Here is a 19,282-nt window from a genome sequence, read left to right as displayed (position 1 = left end):
AGAATTTGTCTTAGAAATCGAGACCCTTCATTCACCTTCAACGTCCAAAGAGGCAGTGCCAGACACAGAACCTCCTTGGTTGGTAGCTCTAACTTGGTATACTGTGGCATCATCATCCGTTACATTTGTGATGACCAGCTGGTGATATCCACCCTTGAATTCCTGTATCTTGATCTTTTCACCATCTGGCATGATTTCTTTGCCCTGTCTGTACCACTTGACAATTGGTTTAGGATGACCAGTGACTTTGCAGACAAATGTGGCATTAGCTTGAAATTTCACATTCAGATTTCTTAGTTCTTCTTTGAAATGTGGAGCTTGGATTGGTACATCAGATTTTGGAATGACTGGTTGTGATACCTCACTCCACTCACTTTCACCACCAAGATTTTCACATTTTACACGGAACTCATATTCAAGACCTTCAATAAGATCTTTCACAGAATAGACGGTTTCACGAATTTCATCTGTTGTTACAGAAATCCACTTGTTTTGTTTTTTCTCACGCTTCTCAAGATAATAAGTTCTAATCTTTGCACCGCCATCACTTGCAGGAGGCTTCCATGAGACAACACAAGAATCCTTTGTGACAGCACTTGCTACTGGCTGACCAGGTTGTCCTGGTTTTTCTGTAAAGAATAAAAAGGTTCAAAAACTGAAGTAAGCATGCCTCAGTAATTACAGGGGCATACAGAAATTGGTATTTTGGCATCCACTTACCAAATGGAGGCTTCATAACAACAACTGATGAAACCTCCAGTGCTTCACTAATGCCATATGTATTCTGTGCAGAAACACGGAAATAATAGCCTGCATTTTCAGCTAGGTTAACAATTCTACAGGTTGTGCCTGAAATGCTTGAAGATACAAGTTGCCATTCTGTTCCTTCCTTGGCTTCACGTTTCTCTATGATGTAATTGGTTATCATAGCACCTCCATCATCCTCTGGTGTTTTCCAGCTTATCACCACTGAATTCTTCAGTATAGACTCTACAACAATTGGCCCTACCGGTTTATCTGGCTTATCTGTAAAAGAAAAAGCACGCTATTTTTAGTTCTTTTGCTGGTAAGTATTTGAGAAAATATTCCACAAAAATACTGAAAATAAAATTAATTACCTTGTATTTCCACATTAAGTACAGTGTCAACCGTTCCAAATGTGTTACTGAGTTGCACTTTGTACTTCCCAGCATGAGCCTTGTGCTGGACATTCTTAATAGCAAGATGAGTATAATGCTCTGTGTTCTCAATAGTAACCGTTTCTGATCCTCTCAAAGGTTTGTTGCCATGGAACCAAGTTATTGCTGGTACTGGTCGGCCAATATACACGACATGAAGGCGGAGGGTGCCACCTGCACCTGCATAGTATTTCTCTTTCAATGGGAAGCCAGGATGGAACTGAGGAGGAGCCTGCAATAATAGCTTGCCACTAGTTTCAATTTCTCCGACATCATTGGTAGCCATACAAGTGTAGAGGCCTTCATCCTCCTGTTCATCTGTTATTACTGTCAGTGTATGGTTGCGTCCATCAGATGACATTTTGTATTTTCGGCTTTGCACCAGTTCTTTGCCGAAGCGGTACCATTTAATATCAGGCAAAGGTCTCCCAACAATCTGGCATGTCAGTTGAGCTGCTTCACCCAGTTTAGTTGTAACATCCTGCATTTCTTTTTTTATGGCAGGTGCTTCTCCAGCTACGACAAAGAAAATTAAAAAATAATTAAGATTACTATGAATTTTTCCTCTATATTCCTTACTATATCACTGGAAATTAATTTTCATTTATACTTGTGCCTCATACTTGAAAGGCTATTCTTTAGGACAGTCATGTAAAACAAATAGGCAGCACCATGGTTTGACACAGCAAATCACAATAGTATCACAGCAAATACAATGTATTTTTGCTTACATGTTAATTTAGTTTTCACTGCCATAGCAGTCCTTCGGGGTCTGCTGAGGCCAGTCTGATTTTCTGCAAAAACACGGAACTCATATTCTGTAGCCTCTAGTAAACCTCCTACTGTAAACTGCCTGTCCTTGATGCGTTCTTTATTGCATTTTTTCCAGGTGCTTTCTCCAGACTGGCGATATTCAACCCAATAGCCAAGGATCTCTTTGCCACCATCACTTTCAGGTCGTTCCCATTCTAACGTAATGCTGTCCTTAAATATGGAATTGATCTCAATTTCTCCAGGTTGGCTTGGTTTATCTGAAAATTAAAATAGATACAGAAAATAAATTCCTCTCTAAATGTCATTAAGTTACTCTTCAGAAGATCTGTTAATGCAAACATTTTCTTACCAAATGGATCCTTGCATACAACTGGTTCAGAAGCAGGACTTGCTTCACTCTCACCAATGTCATTTTGAGCAATGATACGGAATTGATATTCAGCATCTGGAACAAGTCCTGTGACTGTGTACATTGTAGTGGTAATCTGTGTCTTATTATGCCGGACCCATTTTTCTGTAGATGTCTCTTTACGTTCAATGTAGTAGCCAGTTACACGAGAACCGCCGTCATCTTTAGGTCTGGACCACGACAAGTTGACAGAACTCTTTGTAACATCAAGCACTTCGGGTGGGTTGTTTGGAGGCTCTGGAGGATCTGTTAATAATTACAATAACAAAAATAATAGAAATAGTAGTGTCATAGCATTAAAACATTTGGATATACTATTGCACTTTTAGAACCATAATGTAGTAGTTAAAAATTATTTTTTTAAAAAATCTGAAAGGAGACTTACTTAGAGGTGTCTTTGGTACTGCTGGTTCTTCAGATTTGAGAGATTTGCTAATACCGAAATGGTTTTCAGCAGAAACACGGAAGTGATATTCCACATTTTCTTTGAGCCCTTTCACCACTAGTGATGTCCCTTTCACTCTAGAGTCAACAGTGTACCAGGCAGTCTTCGGTACTTCTCGTCTCTCAACAATATAACCTAGGATATCTGCACCACCATCATCTGTAGGAGGTCTCCAGCTTACTCTGACAGAACGAGCTTGTATATCATCATACTCAAGTGGCCCTTCTGGTGGATTTGGAATGCCAATCACTCTGACTTTAATATACACAGCTTTTTTACCACACTTGTTTTCAAGTGCCAAATCGTAGGTGCCTGAATCTTCTCTTTCTGCATCTTTGATCACAAGTTCTGTGTGAGTGTCAGAAGTTGCAATCATGGCCCTCTTGCTGATGTCATGTCCTTCTTTTGTCCATTTACATATTGGGATGGGCTTACCCTTAATGGGTATTGTAAGCCTGATAACTCCACCTTGTCTCACCATGAGACCTTCCTGGTATTTTTCATCAAGTTCGTAGTCAGGATATTCTGTAAACAAAATCAACATGTCATGCTATGTCTGTTTTACAGATGATATCATACCTGCTTTAGGCAAATACTTTTTTAGGACAACTTTCAATGAGAGTTAAGACTTGAAGTGTCTTACCAAGCATTTCTGTTATTTTGACTGTTCCTGGCACTTCAGCAGGTTCTCCTGCCCCACCAGCATTACAGGCTAGTACACGGAATCTGTACTCTGCACCCTGGGGGAGATGTGTCAAGGTGTATTCACGAATCTTGGTTGGCGTGGTATTGCATTTGGTCCATTCAAATTGATCAACCTTCTGCATCTCAATTAAGTAGCCAGTAACTTTAGAACCACCTTCATCTTCTGGTGGACTCCAAGCCAAGGAGACAGATGTTCTTGTAGTATCAGTGACTCTTGGATTCTGAGGTTTACCTGGAGGAGCTGGAAGAGAAGATCAGATGGGGGTGGATGGGATCTTTTTAATGAATATTTAAAAGATGTAACAAATGCTAACTTGCAACATATGATCTGTATTAAGTCTATAGGATTTATACAGGAAAACTTAGAATGAAAGATTTTCACTAATATTTTCTTGGCTTTCTCCAGTCAGAATCTCATTTGTTAATACACCCAGATAAATTTCCAAATTAGAAAAAAGAGCAAATTTTACTAGTATTGTTCCCTTCTGCCATGATGCGCTTAATCTATGTAGGAAATTACTTACCAATTGGATCTCTGGCGACAGCAGACTTGGAAGGACGGCTGGGTTTCCCAGTGCCTCTGGCATTGATTGCTGTGACTCGGTGTTCGTATTCTAATCCTTCAACCAACCCAGTGGAACGGTAACGAGTCATAGTGACTGGAACTTTATTTACACGGATCCATCTATCTGCTCTAATTTCTTTGCGTTCCACAATATAGCCAGTAATCTGTGAGTCACCATCATCTTCTGGAGGATACCAAGTTAATGTCATGCCATCTCGAGAGATATCAAACACTTCTGGAGTGCCAGGAGGACCAGGAATACCTGTAAAAACATAACACAGAATTAGTGAAGAAAGCGTCAAATGACATTAGTAACATGCAACATGACACATTAGTAACATGCAACATATTGTGAATGACAACGTAATATCAATGTCCTATCAAACTTTGATATCAGCAGATATCAAAGTACTTTACAAACCACGTCAGTGAAATACTCCTGTTTTTGTAATGGGGTAAAGCAATTTTTAAGGCTAATGATTGACCTGAGCAGAAAATCCAAGTTTACCATCTGTGGTTCTGTGCAGTGCATCTATAATACTTATACAGATTTATGGATGGCATTTTTCTCCGGAAATACAACAAGACTACTGTGCATCATAATGTACCATTTTATTTGGTGAAAGGAAGTATCTTATCTATGTGTGGATATATAAGCCCATTTAAATATCTATTTTTATTTTTAAAGGTAGAGAATAAGCAAATCTTATCTATGTGTGGATATATAAGCCCATTTAAATACATATTTTTTTTTTTTAAAGGTAGAGAATAAGCAAAAATTCAGACTTACGGATTCTGCTCTTGCATTCTATAATTTCAGACTGCAGGTAAGATCCGATTCCAAACCGGTTTGTAGCAGCCACACGGAACACGTATTCTGCACCTTCAACAAGTCTGGTGAACTTAAACATTGTCCTGGTTACTGACTCTGAAACTGGCAGCCATCCAGGACGGTGAGCATCACGCTGTTCTACCACATAGCCGCTAAGGGTAGCTCCACCATCCAGCTCAGGTGGCTCCCAGGAGATGGTTACAAAATTTGAATCAATTTCATCAATTCGGATGGGTCCAACAGGTGGTCCAGGTTTGTCTAGCAAAAAAAGAAAATTAAAAGACAAAAAAAAAAAGTGGAGAAAAAGAATCATATTGCTGATGTAACAAAGTTCAGATGGAGAAAGATCATGGACGGTTATTTTCATAAATCCTTACCAAGGATTATAACCTTTATTGTGTCAGTAACTGTTCCAGTTGTGTTCTTCAGTTCAAGCGTATACTCTCCAGTGTCATGTATGGTGGTCTCACGCACAGTTAATTTAGCCATTTTGGCAACAGTCTCCATTTTGATGCGTTCTGATTCTTTTAATTTGGAGCCAGCAAAGAACCAAGATGCAGCTGGAGGTGGTCGTCCTTCAATTGGAATAGCTAACTCAATGGGCTTGCCAGCAGGTACATGAATTGTCTTCTGAGGTATTCCAGTGAAGTCAATTGTTGGTAGAACTAAGAAAAGCAAATCATTGATATTTTAAATATCCATTTTATAAGTATCATGTTCATTTGGTGTAAGCTTCACCTTATTGTTTTTAACAGTAGATACCTACCTTTTTGGTCTTGTACTGTCACTGCTGTGACAATCTCTCGTGGTTCTGACACACCCTTCTGATTCTGTGCTCTGACCCTGAACAAGTACTGTTCACCTTCATTGAGAGAGATAATTGTGTGCTCGTAGACGGTAGGCTTCAGTGTCACTACCTTCAACCATCTTTCTGTTCCAGCTTTGCTGGCCTCAATAACATAGCCAGTCAATCTGCTGCCACCATCATGTGGTGGTTTCTCCCACGCAAGAGTAACAGTTGATTTAGTGGTGTCAATCACTTCGAGTTTTTGTGGTACCATGGGAACATCAGATACTAGTACTGCATCAGACGTTTCACAAGCTTCACCAATGCCGTAAATATTTTCTGGTAGTACTCTGAAATAATACAAAGCTCCTTCTAGAAGTCCAGTAACTCTATAAAATGTCTTGCTGCATTTGGTAGTGACAGTCTTGTAAGCTCTCATGGAAGCTTCACGTTTCTCAATTATATAATTGTTGACTGGGGCTCCACCATCAATGGTTGGAATATCCCAAGTAAGTGTCACAGAATCTTTTGATACTTCCTTAATTCTCACTGCAGCTGGTGGACCAGGTGTATCTAAAACAAAAAAAAAAAAAATTTTTTTTTTTCCTTTTGGATCATTTCCTTTTACAGTCAATGACTGATTCTGCATAAAAAAACAACGCTGGGTTTTGATTTATAAACTAGCACAGCTTTAGAAACTATGTATTTTCCTTTGGATTAGATTGTTTCTCTGACTTCCCAAACATTCTCATGTTATTTAAACTGCAGACTTCCTTTGGAAATGAATGACTTTCTTGTTCCTGAGCAACGTGCACTATGAGTGATGTAATGCCCATATACAATTGTAGCAGTACTTACCATACACTTTTACAGAAATAGTTGCAGATTTTTTTCCTGATTGATTTTCAGCCTCAATGACGTATTTTCCAGCGTCATACCGATTAACTTTATCCACAATAAGCAGAGTGTAGCTGTCTGTAGTATCAATAATAGCTCGACTTACAAGGTCAACACCCTGCTTGCTCCATGTGATTATGGGAGCAGGTCTGCCAGATACAGAGACCATTAGGCGCAGGGAACCACCAGCTCTGACTGTAACTGTCTTCTTCAGATCATCAGCAAGCTCAAGCTCAGGTATTTCTGATGAGGGGTATAAGAAACATGGAATTAATTAATCTTTTAGTAGTTCTAAAGGAAAATATAATTATTCCTTAAAATATACATTAAGTCTTCAAATTACCTATTCTTTCCACGGGTTCTATTTCTGCTGATGATTCACTAAATTCACTCATACCATTCACATTTGTAGCAGCAACTCTGAATTGGTATTTCTGGGTTGTTTTAAGACCGGTCACAGTGAACTCAGCATTCCTCAGAGTGGCAGTTGTATGTGGTCGATACCACTGTTCAGTACCTTCTTCTTTCATTTCAAGAACATAGCCTAAGATGTCAGCACCACCGTCATATGTGGGCTTTGACCATGCTAAACTTATGCTGTGCTTAGTAGTATCCACAACTCTTGGAGCTGAAGGTGGTGCGGGAGTATCTTTGAAAAAGAAGAAAGCGCATTTCACAATGGTGCAGGAAACATTTTACAGTTAAAAACAATTTCTAAACAGCTAATGCCAGGAAATGCATTTAAAATAAACTATAACTATTTTTAAGTTTATTCTAATTCAGAGAGATCATATGTGGTTTTGGGTGTCTTAGTTGAAGTGTCAATGCGGGTTTATGCTCCATTATTGTAAGTAAATATTAAAGTAGGTTTTAAATGTGGCAACTTACATGATGGTTCTTTACATAACATGTATTGTGAAGCCTCACTAGGCTCACTGTTCCCAGCAGCATTCACTGCAGTGACACGGAACTGGTACTGGCTGCCTTCCATGAGACCAGTGACTTTCAGTCTGGTATCATAAACAGTGTAATCTCTGTTCACTCGTGTCCAGCGCAGACTTTTCCTTTCGCGTTTGTCCACAAGATAGTCCTTAATCTCACTGCCACCATCTGATTCTGGTTTTGTCCACTGAATAATGATATGTTCCTTGCTGACACTCACTTCTTCAGGAGCACCAGGCTGTGTTGGGATAGCTGTTTTTTTTTTTAAAAGGTGAAAAAAAAATTTATTATTTAACAATTGTTTATCTATGAGAAATATTCCACAAATTCTGATGCAGAATGGAAGGTAGTAACACTCACTGAAAGCATTCCTGGCAATCACAGGTTCTGTTTCAAGTGGAACACCTGGTCCATATTTGTTGACAGCTCTCACACGGAAGATGTATTCGTTATTTTTAATAAGTTTTGTTACCACACAGGATAAAGTCTGGCATTCAGCCTCGACAATAACCCAGTGAAGTCTGCTGGTTTCACGCCTTTCTACGATATAATGAGTGATTTGTGCACCTCCATCTTCCTCAGGAATGTTCCATGCCAGAGTACATTTCTCTTCTGTCACTCTGCTAACAGTGATTTTGCCTGTGCATGGACCTGGTGAGTCTGGGTAAAGACGAAAATAAGTGTTGTTATTAGCAGCTAAGGAAAAGCGTCTCACTCTTATTTAAAAGTGTGTAGGTTTTTTTAGTATACTAAGTATGAATAATAATCATGGGATACATACCAAGCACTTTGACAAGAACAGAAATTTGTTTCATCCCACTGGCATTTTTAACTGTTAGAGTGTATTTTCCACTATCGCTTCTGTCACAGAACTTGATAATTGCAATGGCTCGTTTGCTGGTGTATTGCAGAGATATCTTTTCACATAGGTCCAATTCCCTGTCACCTTTGGACCAGAAGACTTTTGGTTCTGGTTTCCCACCAATGGCCGCATCGAGAACAAGATCCGATCCAGCCCTAATGGTCACAACTTCTCCCTGCAGTCTGGCATCGAGTTCAGCCTTTGGTGGTGCTGTCGTTAGGAAAAAGAGATTAAAAACAAATTACGTGACAGTACTAAAAATAGAACATTATGTTTTTAATTGTTCCAAGTGAATATTTCTTACAGTATTCATCTTTGCAAATGACGGCACCAGTCGATTCAGATCCTTTGCTAATCACACCAGCAGCATTCTTTGCTAGTACACGGAACTCGTATGCTTCATCTTCACCAAGAGCTGTCACAGTAAAAAAGTTTTCTGAGACAATGGTATAATTGCATTTCAGCCAGCGTCCATCACCAGATTCGTTATATGGTTTGCGCTCTATAATATATCCGATAATTTTGCTTCCACCATCATAAAGGGGTGCTGACCAGCTCAGCGACACTGTAGATCTGGTGACATCTGTTACTTCTGGTCTTCCTGGTGGATCTGGAGGAATAAAACAGAAAAATGAGAAATGCAATTCTATTTTAGCTTAAATAACAACATAACTCTAAAAGAAATACTTGCCAACTGGATTTTGAGCCACTACAGGTCTGGAAGCTTCGCTAGCTTTGCTAACACCTGCAGCATTTAGAGCATAGGTTCTGAACTGGTATTCTAGGCCTTCCACCAATCCCGTGACTTTGTAGTTGCATTCACAGCATGGCACTTTGTTTTCCTTCACCCAAAGGATGGTGTTGCGCTCCTTCTTTTCAACCCAATATCCAATGACTTTGCTGCCACCGTCATGATAGGGTTCTTCCCAGCGAATGGCCATGGCAGTTGCAGACACAGAATAGACTTCTGGCCTTGAAGGTGGGCTTGGTGGGACTGAACACAAAAAAGATGGGGAGGAAAATGTTAGTTATTACGAATACCTCAGTCAGAGGAAAAGAACACATTTTGAAAAGTGTTTCACTTACCGAATGGATGCTCAGCAACTATTGTTTTTGATTCAAGGGGTTTGCTGACACCAAATCTGTTTTCTGAGCTTACTCGGAAACTGTACTCCTGGTATTTTGTGAGATGAGTGACTTTGATCTGTGTACGTTTCACACTGGAATTTACCAGCTGCCATGCTGTTGTGCCAGATTCACGTTTCTCTACAATGTAGTTCGTAATGTCACTGCCACCGTCATCTTCTGGTTCTTTCCAGGTCAACACACAGGATTCAGCAGAGACAGATGATATTTCAATTGGGCCAGTGACAGGACCTGGCCTTCCTATGACTACCACTGTGACAGTAAATGTTTTCACACCAGCAGTGTTTTCAAGTGTGAGGTAGTATTTTCCAGAGTCACCTCTCATACTGTCCTTTACAGTCAGTGTGGTTCTGTCTTTTGTTGTCTTGATGGTCACTCTTTCAGTTTCCTTCAGCCTCATCTCCTCAAGTTTCCATGTCACTTTTGGAGCTGGGCGCCCACTGATTGGTATATCAATAGTAAAGGTGCTTCCAGCCTTGCATGTTATGAGCTGTCTGCTTATTTCGCTGAGATCCGCTGTTGGTTCAATCTGTGGCTCCTTAATAATAACAGAAGAGAAAGCTTCTCTCGGCTCACTGTAGCCAGCATCATTCTTTGCCTTGACCCGGAACTCATATTCAGTGTTCTCCACAAGGCCTTCAACAGTGAAAGTAAGTTGTTTGGTTTGTCCAGCTTCAATCCAGGAGTCAGATCCTTTTTGTTTCATTTCAAGAAGGTATCCAGTAACACGGCTACCACCATCATGATCAGGTTTAAGCCAAGCTAAGACTACAGAAGATTTCGTTGTGTCAACAATATCTAGTCTCTTAGGTGGAGCAGGTTCTTCCGTGGCTACAACTGGTTCTGTTAATTCACAAGGTTCACCTACACCATATTCATTTTCTGCTGACACTCGGTAGTAATACGGCACACCTTCTGCCAGATCGGTGACCTTAAAGATTTGTCGAGTGCATTTTGAACTCACCACTTGCCAGCTACGACGGCTTGCTTCCCGTTTTTCCACAATGTAGTGATGGATACGTGAACCTCCATCCAGAACAGGAGCATCCCACATTAAAGTAATAGACCCTCGAGTCACATCTTTAAATGTAATAGGACCTGGTGGTCCAGGTGTGTCTAAAACCTTGACAGTAAATGTGATAGACTTACTTCCACTGTTGTTTTCCACAGTAAAGACATACTTGCCAGCATCATTTCTGTTGCATTCCTCCACAGTCAATGTGCTGAATGAATCAGTTGTTTGAATGTCAGCACGCAAGCTAAGATTAGCATCTGCTTTGGACCACACAGCAGTAGGAACAGGTCTTCCAGAGAAGGCAATAAAGAGACGAATGCTTGCACCTGCTCTTACAATATGAGTCTGCTTGAAGTTTGCATCGATATCAATTTCAGGTGCGGAAAGCCTGTCCACAGTTTGGACTGAAGCAGGAACTTCACAACTTTCTCCCTTGCCAGCACCATTGACAGCACTAACTCTGAATTTATAATGTTCTCCTGCCTCCAAATCAACAACGGTATATTTAGTAGCAAGAACAGTCTCTGCATTGACTTTCTGCCATGCTTCGAGATCAGCTTTGCACATTTCAATGATGTACCCAATTATTTCCATGCCTCCATCAAAAACTGGCTTGGTCCACTCTAAGCTTACACTAGTCTTCGATGTATCTGTTACCTTTACAACATTAGGTGCACTTGGTGGGCTGACTGGTTCTCTACATTTAATCAGCTTTGAAACATCACTTGGAGGTCCAACTCCTGCAGCGTTTTCAGCCATGACATGGAATTCATACTCATTGCCTTCAATAAGGCCAGTTACTCTGTATCTGTTCTCAGTAATGGGCCTCTTACTGGATACTTTAACCCAGCGCATGCTCTTCTTTTCTCTCCTTTCTAAAATATACTCATTTATCTCACTTCCGCCATCTGATTTTGGTCTTGCCCATGTGAGCGTGATACTGTCTCCTGTTACATTGGTAGGCTCTGGAGTTCCTGGTGCATCAGGGAGAGCTAAAGAAAGAAAAACGTCATTAGAAAAACAAGATGGTAACTCCACAGTTATCTCTACAGAATGAGGTGGAAACTTACTGTAAGGTATTTGTGCGGTAACTGGATCAGACTCCAATGGTCTGCCAACTCCAAATTTGTTCACTGCAGAGACACGGAACTGGTACTCATTGCCCTTAATTAATTTAAGTGCAGTGTAGCTGCAAGCTTCACATTTATCTTCAACTAATGCCCAAGCAATCCTGCTGGTTTCACGTTTTTCAATTATGTAGTGGGAGATAGATGCACACCCATCATTAGCCGGAGGCTCCCACCATAATGTGACTTTTTCTCCAGTAACGCTTGTGAATCGTATTGGTCCACCAACTTTTCCTGGTGTATCTGCAATTTTAAAGGTTCAGAATTATAATTTGCTGGCACTTAGAATAAAATACTATTTTAAAAGAGCATGCTGAAAGTGTTTGGTGCAGTACCTTGTACTCTGAAGGTAATATCTTCTCGTTTAGTGCCTGATGCATTTTTGGCTTCTACTGTGTACACTCCACGATGATCCCGGGTAGCATCTCTAATGAAGATTGTACTATATCCAATAGCTGTAGTTATTTCTATATTCATTATTTTCTCAATCTCCTTACCATCCTTAAACCATGTCACTTTAGGTACTGGACGTCCTTTGATCAGAGCTTTAAGTCTAATGCTCTCTCCAGCTTTAACAGTAAGGCCTTCAAAGTGCTCAGGGCCAAATTCAATTGTTGGAGCAACTAAAAAAGGAAAATATAATTCAATTCCCATGTAGCTAAATATTTTTTCCTGATACTCTTTTTAATGTACTAATTATAAAAGACTGTTATATATAGAATTCTTTCACTCAGAAAATGGCATTCTCTAAAAAGCAGTTATTATAAGAACACTATAAACTTGCTTTTCCTGTAAGCACACAGTGCATCATATTAACAATAGGTGAAAGACACCATTAATATGTGCTGTTACAGTACACCAAGCTACCCGAGGCACATTTTCTTTTCTAAATTATTCAGTGCATCAGAATATTATAGTTTATGATTTATTTCCAACTTTGCTGCTGCTGTTTATCCAACAAAAATGTAGAGTGCCGTGCCTTTCAGCAATTGATTACGTGTGTCTGCCAGATTTGGGTCTGTAAATTTAGACCCTCCCACCCTGGAGTACAAACAGAAATGTTCTGAGTTGACTGGACGGACCTCAGTCACATGTTCTTCCCCCCATGGCCTCCCATTTCCAATCAGTACAACCAGAAGCTCTAGCTGGCTTCAGTACCCCAATACAAGCATATTAAGAAATAATTCTTACTGTTTTCATCTCTGGTCATGATATAGCCTGAAGACTGTGAAGGCGGGCTGATTGTACCAACAGCGTTTCTTGCAAGCACTCTGAATTCATATCGGTCACCTGAACTGAGTCCTGTAACTGTATATTGGCATTCACTGACATCAGTAAAGTTACATCTGAGCCAACGGTCTTCACTTCCTTGTCGTTTCTCAATGCTGTAGGCCACAATCTTACTGCCTCCATCACGCAGTGGGGGGGTCCACTTAAGGGTGACTGTTTCCCGGGTGACATCAATGTAATCAGGAGTACCAGGTGGGTCTGAAAGGAAAATAATTAAAATTTATTTTTATTACTGCTCACCATAGTCTACAAGACTAGAATTTTCTTGGATGAGTAATTGATCATTCACTCACCCACTGGAGAGACTGCCAAAGTAAATTTGCTTGGCTCACTAGCTCGGCTTAAACCTGCAGTGTTTTCAGCGTATACTTGGAACTGGTAATCCAGGCCCTCAAGCAATCCGGTAATCCTGTATTCTCTGCTAGATATTAATGCAACATTAACCTTCTGCCACAAAATACTGTTTCTTTCCTTCTTTTCAACGTGGTATCCAATAATCTCTGAACCACCATCATAAACGGGAGCATCCCAAGATATGGTCATTCCATCAGCGGTTATGTTGTATACAACAGGCTTGCCCGGGGCACCTGGTGGTCTAAACTGATGCTTTGCCACAACATCTGCTGAGACAAGAGGTGGGCTCACTCCGTATCTGTTTTCTGCACGAACTCTAAACTGATATTCAGTGTCTTTAACAAGGTTTGGTACTTTGAAAGTTGTTCTTGCAGCACTCGAACATACCAGCTTCCAGTTAATTTGTGAAGTTTCTCTCTTCTCAATACTGTAGCCAGTAATTTCTCCTCCCCCATCATCTTCAGGAGCTTCCCATGACAAAACTACACTATCTGCTTTGATTTCATCTAGTCTTAAAGGTCCTTTTGGCTTAGATGGAGGGCCAAGAGTGATGACAGTGATTGTGAATGTTTTTCTGCAGACTACATTATCAAGAATTAAAGTATATTTGCCACCATGCTCCTTTTTCGCATTCTTGATGCTTAAGCTTATCTTGTTTTCAGTCTTCTTGAAACGAAGTTGTTCAGTTTCTTTAAGAGGGAGGTTGTCCTTGAGCCAGCTCATCGATGGCTTAGGTTTACCTTTATAGGGCAATTCAATGTGCAGGTTATGTCCAATTCTTACTGCAATTTGACCTCCAGGAATATCAGAAAGGTCAGCTTCAGGTGTTATTATATGTTCTTTCACTGTAATGGGCCCAATAGTAACACCGTCACTCATGCCTTTTTCATTTTTAGCAAAGACTCTGAATTCCATGACAGAAAGCTCTTTAAGTTTTTCAACTTCAAATTCACAGCTCTTGCTTGTGCCTGCATATGTCCATTCTTTTTCTTCCTGCAGTTTCTTTTCAATAACATAGTCCGATATAATGCTACCACCATCATAGTCAGGTTTGCTCCACTGCAATTTAACAGAAGTCTTTGTAGAATCTTTCATGGCTAGGTCTTTTACAGGTGCAGGTATGTCTGCAGCTTTCACTGGTTCTGATGTCTCACAAGGTTCACCCAGTCCAATTTCATTTTCAGCAAGAACACGGAAGAAGAATGCAGTCTTCTCTGACAGGTTAGTTAGCTTAAAGGTGGTATGAGAACACTTTGTTGTTACAGTTGACCAGGCCCTCTTTGTAGCGTCTCTTTTTTCAACAACATAATTTGTTATTTCAGAACCACCGTTAATGAGTGGTGGCTCCCATACCAGTGTAACTGTGCCACGAGAAACATGCTTAAGCTGCAGCTTCTGGCAGGCAGATGGCGTGTCAAGCACTTTTACATTCACAAATGATGATTTCGCTTCTCCAACTCCATTTTCAATTGTAAGAACATATTTTCCTGTATCATTTCTGGTAACTTGAGGAATAGTAAGTAGTGTAGATGATTCTGTGTTCTGGATGATATATCTTTCATCAGTCCCAAGATTCCTGTCACCCTTTCTCCATGTGACTGTTGGAGGAGGTCTTCCTTTGAATGGAATCATTATTTGCACATCTTCACCTGCTTTAGTAACAATAGAGGTCCGGAGAGCAACATCCAGATCAATCTCTGGTGCCACTGTGGAAATAAGTAAAAATTAGTAGTGCATACTTGGAACGTAAAATAAGAAATGCCTTGAAAAAACCCCAAAACATAGAAAAATGATAAATCACTGAAAAGTACAGTACCAAGAATGTCTTTAGCTTGAACGGGTTCCGTCATTTCAATAGGCTCTCCTTGTCCAGCACAATTTATAGCAGACACACGGAAATAATAATTAACACTTGGCTGAAGGTGGGATACAACATACTCAGTTGTTCTCACTTCTCCCTTAGTACTGACTACAGTCCATTCTTGCTCTTCACCTTCCCTTTTCTCCACCACATAGTTGGTAATTGGACTTCCTCCATCATAAGCAGGTTTAATCCAGCCAAGTGTGACAGATGTCTTGGTTGTATCCACAACCTTCAACTTTGTTGGTGAGCCTGGTTTATCTGTAAATGATAGTTTACAGGGGGAAAAAAAAAATCAGAAGCCATATCTACAATTGATCATAAAGAGGAATCAAATCTGCCCTCAGTTACATTGGTGTAATCCCATCCTAATTGCTCATTGTCTGTTGATTTCTAACCAGTTAGAAATACTGCACATAGTATCTTACCAACAGGATCTGCGGCTTTGTAGAAGTCAGAAGCTTCAGAGAATGGACCTTGTCCAGCTGCATTGACAGCACAAACTCGGAAATGATATTCGCTGTTTTCAGTCAAACCTGTTACTTTCTGTCTGGTGTCCCGAATGGTTTCTTTAGTAACCTTGAACCAACTCAGACTCTTCTTGTCACGCTTCTCAAGAAAATATCCTGATATTTCACTGCCTCCATCAACAGTGGGCCTATTCCAGACAACGGTCATAGAATTCCTGGTTATCATTGTAACTTCTGGTACACTAGGTGGTCCAGGTGTAACTGAGTAAAAAAAAATATATGTCAGTAGATCAGTACTAGTTACAAATAATATTCAAGATGATTCAGTTGCATAAGTTATTTTATATGTTTCTTACCAAATGAATTTTTGGCTATAACGGGTTCAGACTCCAGTGGGTCACCAACTCCAAACTTGTTCACACCACGAACACGGAACATATACTCATTTCCTTTGATGAGTTTTGTTGTAGTTATGATACACCCCTCCAGTTTTTCAGAAATTAAAGACCATACAACCCGACTTGTCTCCCGCTTTTCAACAACATAGTGTGTTACAGGTGCACCACCATCATCTGCTGGTGGGTCCCACATTATTGTAATCTTTTCAGCAGTGACTGTCTTAAACTGTATAGGCCCACTTGGGGGTCCTGGCTTGTCTGTGGAAGGCAGAAGAAAGAAGATGTTAAGTATTTATTACTGAATTATTGTTTAATAGTATAATACAGTCATATCTCAAGACATACCAAGTATCTGTACTCTAACATGGGCTGATGCTGAACCCATGGCATTCTTCAGTTTTAATTCGTAGGTGCCACTGTTGAGTCGAGTTGCATCCTTGATGAGTATAGAAGCAAATTCTGTTGTGTTTTCAATAGACACTAGTGCACTGGTTTGTACCTCGTTGCCATTTTTGAACCATTCAATTGTGGGTATAGGCTTGCCTGAGATGCCTAGTTTTAGCTTAACTGAAGTTCCTGCTTTATATTTCACCACTTCTGTATATTCTGGTGGTACATCGATTTCAGGTGCACCTTAAGAAAAAATAAGAGTAAGAAAAAGTTAAAAACATGCTTATTTTAGACTTGTATTTAATAAAAACAAAAATAATAGTACTTCATTTAAGTAATAGTTACACACATTTTATAAATACAGAACAAAGTAAAGATAACATGTGTAACTTAAATCATAAACCTAGAACAAATTAGAACTAATCCTACCAAGAAAAGGCAACCACATGTATAAATATAACCGCTTTGGCCATGGGGCATGGGCAGACTTCTGTTGCTCAAAGAATAAAGATACCGTAAGACTTCAAAAATGCAGATACAGCCAAAGATGTTCATTACAATCATGCCCAAATAGCTCACAGTCGTTCAAGCTTATTGAATCAATCACTGTACACTAGCCCTCCATATTTAAAAGACTATGGTTCTACAAAATAGCAGTACCACAAAATCATACCGTTGTATCATTGCAAAACACTTACCGTATGTATCAACACATGTGATAGGACCCACAACATCTGAGGGATTACTAATGGAACCAATGGCATTCTTAGCAAAGACCCGGAATTCGTACCGGGAATTCTGTGTCAGACCAGATACTGTGAACTGAGTCTCAATAACATTGGTGAAGCTAGCTTTTGTCCATCTGCCATCTGGAAGATCACGTTTTTCTACGATGTATCCGGTGATCTTGCTACCACCATCAAATGCTGGCTTCTGCCACGACAGAGTGATAGCAGTCTTGGAAATATCTGAGACACGAACGTTTCTTGGTGGTTCTGCAGTAGGAAACATAAAAGTATTGCTAATTATTAACGGCTGTTTTGGATATCGGCTTACTGTACAGGACAGAATATCACGGGGGGGAGTGGGGGGGTAGCACTACTTAAATGGTTGGGCGTCTTTATTTTCTAGGGAATACATACCACAAGCATCAATTGCAAGGACTGGATCAGAAGGATGACTTGCTTTTCCAATGCCAGCTGCATTTTCTGCATAAACTCTAAATTCATAGATAAGGCCAGCGCTGATGGTGGTGACTTTGTAGTGAGTTGTGCGAATGAGGGTCTTGTTAGCCTTCTGCCATAATATGCTATTCCTGTCTTTCATTTCCAGGTGGTATCCAATGACTGCACTGCCACCATTAGTGACTGGTTCATGCCATCCAACAGTAATACTCTCTCGGGTGACATTCGTGACCCACGGTGTGGAAGGAGGGCCAGGGGTAGCTGATAATATCAAAAGAAGTGATTAATTGTTAACAAAATTATATTTTCAACATCAGAGCACTAAAAGATCGACCTATAGCATGAGAAGCATATTACTCACTGTAAGGAAGCTTGACAACCACACATTGTGAGTCTATGTGATCGCTGATGCCAAAGCGGTTCTCAGCTTTGATGCGGAATTGGTATTCTTCTCCTGTTGTGAGCTTCGTAACTTTGATAACAGTTCTAGCAACCGTTGCAGACACTTCAGACCAAGCAGCAGTACTTGTTTCTCTTTTCAGTACAATATAGTTGGTAACTTGACTTCCACCATCATAAGCTGGTGGCTGCCATCTGAGTGTTACACTCTCTTCAGTGATATCGCTGAGGACAACTGGACCAACAGGAGGACTTGGTCTGTCCAGCACAACAACATTAACAAATGATTTTGTGGTGCCACTTGAGTTGGCAGCAGTAATGTCATATCTGCCAGCATCAGCAGCCACACTTTCTTTAAGGTTAATGATGAGACTTTCTGCAGTGGCTTCTGTGTGAAATCTCATGGTAGGTTTCAGTGGAACACCATCTCTAGACAACGTCACCTTTGGCACTGGTTTTCCAGAAACTGGAATTTCAACTTTCAGGTTTGATCCTGCTCGAATATATACAGTGTTATGAGGGAAGCCCTTCATGTCAATCTCAGGAGATTCTGAAAAAGACAACATTTTCAAACCATTAAAAAATGTTCTCTCTTTTAAAATATGAATCCAATTTAATGTGTATGAACTTTTGTCTCATGTCAGGAAGCATACCTAATTGTTCTTTAACTGTAACAGGGAGCAGTAGTTCCTTAGGATCGCTTAAACCAGCTTGGTTTTCCGCAGACACCCTGAAGAAATAGTCAACATTCTCCTTAAGACCATGGACAACATGATGAGTTGTCTTTGCAACTGCACATTTAACCCATTTTTGCTGTCCTTTCTCAAGAGCTTCAATGAGGTAGCTCACAATTCTGCTTCCACCATCATGTTCTGGTTTTAGCCATGAAAGAGAAACACTGTCCTTTGTGACATTTGTTACTCCAAGTTTTTCTGGTGGGCTGGGTTTTTCTGAGGAAAAAAGTGCAACAGGTTAAACAATGTAGCAAGTATTTACTTTTTATATTAGCAGTTACAATGCCATCTGGATTGAAAAAAAATGTTTTTAAAAGAATTTGTATATTAGAAATATGTTAAGTAAAATGCAAAGTAAAATTTTAAGTAAAATTTAAAATTCAAGCTATTACTTAGCTCTTTTTCATTTGTAAAACCACAGACATACCTACCACAAAATGATCTTTTTTACTGTAAACAGATTTAACACTTTATATTATTTTGAAGTAAACATTTTAAAACACATATTGTTTTAAATA

The 19,282-nt window shown here is 39.9% G+C and overlaps 1 protein-coding gene across 1 annotated transcript in view; it reads right to left on the bottom strand.

Moving 5' to 3' along the window:
• TTN (titin) overlaps positions 1-19,282 on the bottom strand; it is a gene marked incomplete at its 5' end in the record, with an annotated part of 65,900 nt that overhangs the window by 8,910 nt on the left and 37,708 nt on the right. Inside the window, 31 exons of the mRNA XM_009574570.1 lie at positions 36-629; positions 721-1,026; positions 1,119-1,694; positions 1,910-2,209; positions 2,302-2,607; positions 2,747-3,331; positions 3,450-3,752; positions 4,036-4,338; positions 4,867-5,166; positions 5,286-5,573; positions 5,675-6,268; positions 6,554-6,835; positions 6,936-7,241; positions 7,481-7,786; positions 7,895-8,194; positions 8,316-8,606; positions 8,701-9,006; positions 9,088-9,390; positions 9,483-11,549; positions 11,628-11,927; positions 12,020-12,307; positions 12,876-13,172; positions 13,268-15,034; positions 15,145-15,450; positions 15,618-15,920; positions 16,016-16,315; positions 16,403-16,690; positions 17,146-17,442; positions 17,590-17,892; positions 17,993-18,580; positions 18,684-18,980. Of these exons, the coding sequence (XP_009572865.1) occupies positions 36-629; positions 721-1,026; positions 1,119-1,694; positions 1,910-2,209; positions 2,302-2,607; positions 2,747-3,331; positions 3,450-3,752; positions 4,036-4,338; positions 4,867-5,166; positions 5,286-5,573; positions 5,675-6,268; positions 6,554-6,835; positions 6,936-7,241; positions 7,481-7,786; positions 7,895-8,194; positions 8,316-8,606; positions 8,701-9,006; positions 9,088-9,390; positions 9,483-11,549; positions 11,628-11,927; positions 12,020-12,307; positions 12,876-13,172; positions 13,268-15,034; positions 15,145-15,450; positions 15,618-15,920; positions 16,016-16,315; positions 16,403-16,690; positions 17,146-17,442; positions 17,590-17,892; positions 17,993-18,580; positions 18,684-18,980 (13,950 nt within the window). The remainder of the gene's footprint in view (positions 1-35; positions 630-720; positions 1,027-1,118; positions 1,695-1,909; positions 2,210-2,301; positions 2,608-2,746; positions 3,332-3,449; positions 3,753-4,035; positions 4,339-4,866; positions 5,167-5,285; positions 5,574-5,674; positions 6,269-6,553; positions 6,836-6,935; positions 7,242-7,480; positions 7,787-7,894; positions 8,195-8,315; positions 8,607-8,700; positions 9,007-9,087; positions 9,391-9,482; positions 11,550-11,627; positions 11,928-12,019; positions 12,308-12,875; positions 13,173-13,267; positions 15,035-15,144; positions 15,451-15,617; positions 15,921-16,015; positions 16,316-16,402; positions 16,691-17,145; positions 17,443-17,589; positions 17,893-17,992; positions 18,581-18,683; positions 18,981-19,282) is intronic.

The sequence above is a fragment of the Fulmarus glacialis genome, unplaced genomic scaffold (genome assembly GCF_000690835.1).
Source record: "Fulmarus glacialis isolate BGI_N327 unplaced genomic scaffold, ASM69083v1 scaffold47423, whole genome shotgun sequence".
Taxonomy (NCBI): domain Eukaryota; kingdom Metazoa; phylum Chordata; class Aves; order Procellariiformes; family Procellariidae; genus Fulmarus; species Fulmarus glacialis.
Note: the sequence above shows the minus strand (reverse complement) of the source record. Positions and strands in the feature narration are given on the sequence as shown.